The sequence below is a fragment of the Rhinopithecus bieti genome, unplaced genomic scaffold, assembly GCF_001698545.2.
Source record: "Rhinopithecus bieti isolate Rb0 unplaced genomic scaffold, ASM169854v2 scaffold_13262, whole genome shotgun sequence".
Taxonomy (NCBI): domain Eukaryota; kingdom Metazoa; phylum Chordata; class Mammalia; order Primates; family Cercopithecidae; genus Rhinopithecus; species Rhinopithecus bieti.
The window spans coordinates 4,264,625-4,271,401 of record NW_016808004.1 but is presented as its reverse complement, the minus strand read 5'-3'; the positions used below and the strand labels follow the sequence as shown (position 1 = coordinate 4,271,401).

Genomic DNA, 6,777 nt, shown 5'->3' with positions numbered 1-6,777 from the left:
CCGTGTTAGCCAGGATGGTCTCGATCTCCTGACCTCGTGATCCGCCCGTCTCGGCCTCCCAAAGTGCTGGGATTACAGGCTTGAGCCACCGTGCCCGGCCTGTGCTTTTTAATCTGTAGATTTCATCAAATTATCAAGGGGCCCATTACTTAAAAAAAGTTTGACAACCATGAGTTGGGAGTCCCCAAGACTGTCCCCATATTTAGAGATTCATTAGAAGGACTAAGCATATAAGGCATATTGTGTATAAGGTTTATTAGTAAAAGGACACAGAATAGAATCAGCCAAGGGAAAAGACACTAGTAGAAATCTGGAAAAAGTTATGCACAGGCTTCCTTATGTTCTCCTTCCTGTGGGAGGATACTCCAAGCATGTCATTTTCTCCAGCAACGAAAAATGTAGTAATGTATGTACAGTGTTTTTTTTTTTTTTTTTTTTTATTTTGAGAGAAGGTCTTGCTGTATGGTCCAGGTCCTGGAGTGCAGTGGCTCAATCACAGCTCACTAGCAGCCTCAACTTCCCAGGCTCAAGTGGTCCTCCTACCTCTGCCTTCTAAGTAGCTAGAACTACAGGTGCATGCCACTACACCCGGATAATTTTTTTTTTTTTTTTTGGTAGAAACGGGAGTTTGCCATGTTGCCCAGGTTAGTATGTACAATGTTTATGCCCAGAGAAACCCATTAGAGAGACTCAGGGTCCAAGGGTTTTACTGGAGGCTGATCATGTAGGCACTCTGCCTAGCAGGTACCAAAATTTCAGACTCCCAGAAGGAAAACAGGTGTTTGGCATAAACTTTATTGTCTACATAGACTAGGCAGAATAAACCACCCTTATGAGTTGGGGAAAAGTGGGAACACTCTCAAAATCTAGTTCTGAGATGTTAATCGACGGCCAACCTTGTATATAGGTTTTCCTAAAAATAGCATCCTCCAGTGCTTTGAGAGACTGAGGCAGGAAAATCACTTGAGCCTAAGAGTTCAAGACCAGGCCAGGCACGGTGACTCATGCCTGTAATCACAGCACTTTGGGAGGCTAAGGTGGTTGGATCACAAGGTCAGGAGTTCAATACCAGCCTGGCCAGTATGGTGAAACCCTGTCTTTAGTAAAAATACAAAAATTAGCTAGGCGTGATGGTGGAAGCCTGTAGTCCCAGCTACTCGGGAGGCTGAGGCAGGAGAATTGCTTGAACCCAGGAGGCAGAGGTTGCAGTGAGCTGAGATCATGCCACTGCACTCCAGCCTGGGCAACAAAGACTCCATCTCAAAAAAAAAAAAAAAAAATTTGAGACCTGCCTGAGGAACATAGTAAGACCTCATCTCTACAAAATAGCTGAGCATGGTGGTGTGCACCTGTAGTCCCAGCTACTTGGGAGGCTGAAGCAGGAGGATCACCTGAGCCCAGGAGTTCAACGTTGCAGTGAGCTATGATTGTGCCACTGCACTCCAGGCTGGGCAACAAAGTGAAACCTGTGTCTAAAAAACAAAAAAGTTTAAAGAAACTAAACCTCTTTGCATCCCTCTGCCTTATTCAAGCAGAATGTCTTACGTTCCCGTAAATATGAATGCTAAAAAACTCAAGTTACCTACATCATGATAAATCATTAAATTGTTTTTGGTTGGTTGTGGTGGCTCACAGTTGTAATCCCAACACTTTGGGAGGCCAAAGTGGGCAAATCACTTGAGCCCAGGAGTTCAAGATCAGCCTGGGCAACATAGCAAAACCCCATCTCTATAAACAATACAAAAATTAGTTGGGTATGGTGGCATGTGTCTGTAGTCCCAGCTACTTGGGAGGCTGAGGTGGGAGAATGACTTGAGCCCAGAAGGTTGAGGTTGCATTGAGCCAGGATTGCGCCACTGCACTCTAGCCTGGATGACAGAGCCAGACCTTATCTCAAAAACAATAAAAAAATTGTTTTCAAGTAGATTCCCTTTTTAAAAATAATCTTGAATTATTTATATTTCAATACTACTAAATAATGTAATAAATACATATGTTAAATTAGAATTTCATTATGATCTCCTCACTAGATCTTCTTTCCGTGGCAGGATGCAGACTCATCTGAGCGTATCATTGCTCCCATGCGCTGGGGCTTGGTGCCTTCTTGGTTCAAAGAAAGTGATCCTTCCAAGCTGCAGTTCAATACTACCAACTGTCGTAGTGATACCATGATGGAGAAACGGTCATTTAAGGTAAGTGGCTGGTAGCTATTAGTGCCCTGTATACCTGAGAAATCAGGTTCCAAAGGGTGTTTCCATCGTAGCCTACAGAGGACAACCAAAAATAAATAACATAAAAAAGAATGTTCCCCGTTGTTAATGTGGAATGCTATTTTGTTACTACATAACAAACCACACCAGACAGTAGTGTGAAACAAAATGATAAACATTATCTCTATATTCTCTGGGTTGACTAGGCTCATCTGGGCAGTTTTCACTTGGAAGTTCTCATGTTGCAATTAGATGGCCGCTGAGGCTGGATGTCCAAGATGACTTCTTTACCCACATCTGATACTTCAGCTGGGATGACTAGAACAACTAGAAGGCTTTCCACATGCCTAACTCGAGGGTGTCAGGGTAGCTAGGCTTCTGTCATGGTGACTCATTTATCCCAGAGCTCATGATCCAACAGAGCAGGACAGAAGATATAAGTCTTTGTCTTATAGCATCACTTAATCTTGGCAGTCATACAGCATTACTTATGCTGTATTCTTTTATTATTGTTGTTTTTTTTTTTTTTTTTTTTTTTGAGACGGAGTCTTGCTCTGCCGCCCAGGCTGGAGTGCAGTGGCCAGCTCTCAGCTCACTGCAAGCTCCGCCTCCCGGGTTCACGCCATTCTCCTGTCTCAGCCTCCCCAGTAGCTGGGACTACAGGCGCCCGCCTCGTCGCCCGGCTAGTTTTTTGTATTTTTTAGTAGAGACGGGGTTTCACCGTATTAGCCAGGATGGTCTCGATCTCCTGACCTCGTGATCCGCCCGTCTCGGCCTCCCAAAGTGCTGGGATTACAGGCTTGAGCCACCGCGCCCGGCCTATTGTTGTTGTTATTATTATTTTAATGGAAACAAAGTCTGGCTATGTTGCCTAGGCTGGTCTCAAACTCCTGGGCTCAAGTGATTCTCCTATCTGGGCCTCCCAAAGTGCTGGGATTATAGGTGTGAGCTACCATGCCTGGCCTACTTCTGTTGCATTCTATGGGTTACACAGAGCCAGCCCAAATTCAGTGTGGGAGGTGTCTACATAGGGTGTGAATACTGGGAAGCATGCTTCATTGGCAAGGCACCTTTGAAGACTAGCTATCACAAGTACCTATTTGTTAGAAAAGAGTTGATTGCTTTTATGTACATTATTTAATCTTTTCAACATCTGTATGAGTTATGACTTTCTTTATACATAAGAGAGGTACAGAGAAATTAAATAACTGTTTTAAGGTCATACATTAGCAGACCTCAGATTTTATGTATTTATTTGTTTGTTTTTTTTTATTTATTTTGAGATGGAGTCTCATTCTTTCACCCAGGCTGGAGTGCAGTGGCACGATCTTGGCTCACTGCAACCTCTGCCTCCCAAGTTCAAGTGATTCTCATGCTTCAGCCTACCAAGTAGCTGGGACTACAGGTGTGCACCACCATGCCCAGCTAATTTTTATATTTTTAGTAGAAGTGGGGTTTCACCTTGTTGGCCAGACTGGTCTTGAACTCCTGGCCTCAAGTGATCCTCCCATCTCGGCCTCCCAAAGTGTTGGGACTACAGCTGTGAGCCACTGCGCCTGGCCCAAACCTCAGATTTTAACTCAAGTTCACCAAGTAATGGCAGTCTATGAAACATGATTGTATTACTAAGACCATATCTTGCTCACCTTTTCTCTCAGGTGCCTCTGGGAAAGGGAAGACGCTGTGTCGTTTTAGCAGATGGATTCTATGAGTGGCAGCGATGTCAAGGAACAAACCAGAGGCAGCCATACTTCATCTATTTTCCTCAAATCAAGACAGAGAAGGTATCATTATCAGCATTCACAATATATATTTGGAAAGGCACAGGGAAACAAATTAATCAAAGGACATTTTTTTCTTCCCTCGTAGTTTTATTTATTTGTTTTAAAATAACAGCTTTAACACAGTGCGGTGACTCATGCCTATGATTCCAACACTTTGGGAGCCCAAGATGGGAAGATTGCTTGAGCCCAGGAGTTTGAGACCAGCCTGGTCTACATGGCGAAACCCCGTTTCTACAAACAATACAAAACTAGCTGGGCATGGTGGCGTGTGCCTGTAGTGCCAGCTACTCGGAAGGCTGAGGTGGGAGGATCGCTTGAACCCATGAGATAGAGGCTGTAATGAGTGATGGTCACACCAGTGCACTGGATGACAGAGAAAGAGTCTGTCAAAATAAAGTGAAATGAAATGAGCTCATTGAGAGATAATTGACCATAAAATTCACCTTTTTAAAATGTGCAATTCAGGAATGTTTTAGTATATTCAAAGTATACAATTATTACTTCTATTTTTAGAATATTTTTGTCTGTCTAGAAGGAAACTCCATATCCATTAGCAATCACTCTTCATTCTCCACTATGCCCAGCCCCTGTCAAACACCAGTCTACTTTCCATCTCTCTGGATTTGCCTATTTTGGACATTTCATAAAAATGGAATCATAGACTATGTGGTCTTTTGTGACTGGCTTCTTTGATTTAGCATAATGTTTTCAAGATTCATCCATGTTTGGCATGGATCAGCACTTCATTCCTTTTTATAAAGATGTACCACATTTTGTTAATTCATTCATCGGTTGATAGACACTTGGATTATTTCTACTTTTTGGTTATTATGAATAATGCTGCTATGAACATTCATTTACAAGTTTTTGCATGGATACATGTTTTCATCTCTCTTGGATAGATGCCTAGGAGTGGAATTGCTAGATCATATCATAACTCTACGTTTCCCTCATAAAACTTTCGTTGTGGCTGGGCGCAGTGGTTTAGGCCAGGCAGGTGGCTCATGTCTGTAATCTCAGCACTTTAGGAGGCCAAAGCAGGTGGATTGCTTGAGCTCAGGAGTTCAAGAACGATCTGGGCAACATGGCTAAAACCCATCTCTACCAACAATACAAAAACTTAGCCAGGCATGGTCTCAACTACTTGGGAGGCTGAGGTGGGAAGATGACTTGAGCCCAGGAGGTGGAGGTTGCAGTGAGCCAAGATCGTGCCACTGTACTCCAGCCTGAGTGACAGAGTGAGATGCCATCTCAAAAACAAAACAAAAACTCTTTCACTGTAAGATATAATTTGAGCTATTCATGTTAAAACATTATCAGGAGATTGCAAACAAATCAGACATGCCAACATCATGTTTTATTTTTAATTAGATTATGTAGTCTGACACTGCTAAAACACCTGAGTTCTTAGCAGTTTGCTTGTTAAAATTGGGAATTGTTTGTTCACCTGTCATCTCATTTTGAGGACTGGAAATAGTGTTACTGAGTAAAAGGGACTTGCTACCCAATGTGCTAGAAGCCAATACCATGACACTGAGTAGCTGGTCCCAGCTACTTGGCAGGCTGAGGTGGGATGATAGCTTGAGCCTGGAGTAGAGGGTGGAGGTTGCAGTGAGCCGAGATTGCACCACTGCACTCCAGCCTGGGTAACAGAGAAAAGTTTTTTATTACAAGTCAACTAACAAGAAGATAGGAGTCCAGCTCCACTCTGTCTCCCTAGCTGGCTTTAAGGTAGTACTTTTATTAAAAAAGGGTTTAGGGAATGGATTCTAGGATTAGTAGGTGATTGATGGAAGGAAAAGGGAGGTCTGGAAAGTCTTCAGGTATGTGCAGTTATCTCTTCCTGCCTCCGTATAGGTCTCATGTGCAAATTCAGGGGGAGTTAGTACGAAACGTGGTGGAAATTCAGGCTGTGATACAAGCAAGCTTGTTTTGCATTTACTCTAGTCAGTTACATTGGTTCCAACCAATTCAGCGAGTTTTGTTATCTTACAGGCGGAGGGAGTTTCACTGTTTCAGCAAGTTGTTTCTTTTCTCATGTGCTATCCTATAAGCCCAATAATTTAGTCATTGGTGTTTTTTTTTTTGTTGTTGTTTGTTTGTTTGTTTTTAACTCCTGGGGCACAGTTTTAGTAGTCAAGAGAGTTTGCTTCACCCTCAGAAAATCCCCTATCAGTGATGGGTGCACCAAAATCTCAGAAGTCACCACTAAAGAATTTATTCATATAACCAGATACCACCTGTTCCCCAGAAGCCTATTGAAATGTAAATTAAAAAAGAAAATCCCCTGTCTAGCCAATCTAGTAACACACAGATGATTTGGTACAAGACAAGATTAATTTATAAAAACATCTATCGGCTGGGCGTGGTGGCTCAAGCCTGTAATCCCAGCACTTGGTGGGTGCTGAGGCAGGTGGATCACCTGAGGTCAGGAGTTAGAGACCATCCTGGCTAACATGGTGAAACCCTGTCTCTACTAAAAAATACAAAAAACTAGCCAGGCGAGGTGGCGGGCGCCTGTAGTCCCAGCTACTCGGGAGGCTGAGGCAGGAGAATGGCATAAACCCGGGAGGCGGAGCTTGCAGTGAGCTGAGATCCGGCCACTGCACTCCAGCCCGGGCCACAGAGCGAGACTCTGTCTCAAAAAAAAACAAAACAAACAAACAAACAAAAAATCTATCAATTATAATAGCAAATATTAAGCACTTACTACAAGTCAGTTACTCTGTCTAGGAACTTAATGTATATTAGCTTAATATACAATCCTCCTTTTTTTTTTTTTT

General features: G+C 42.9%; 1 protein-coding gene across 1 annotated transcript in view; it reads left to right on the top strand.

The window, feature by feature from the left end:
• Positions 1-6,777, top strand: part of HMCES (5-hydroxymethylcytosine binding, ES cell specific) — a 32,918-nt gene that overhangs the window by 10,238 nt on the left and 15,903 nt on the right. The window contains exons 3-4 of the mRNA XM_017884992.1: positions 2,049-2,192; positions 3,869-3,994. Coding sequence (XP_017740481.1) covers positions 2,049-2,192; positions 3,869-3,994 — 270 coding nt within the window. The remainder of the gene's footprint in view (positions 1-2,048; positions 2,193-3,868; positions 3,995-6,777) is intronic.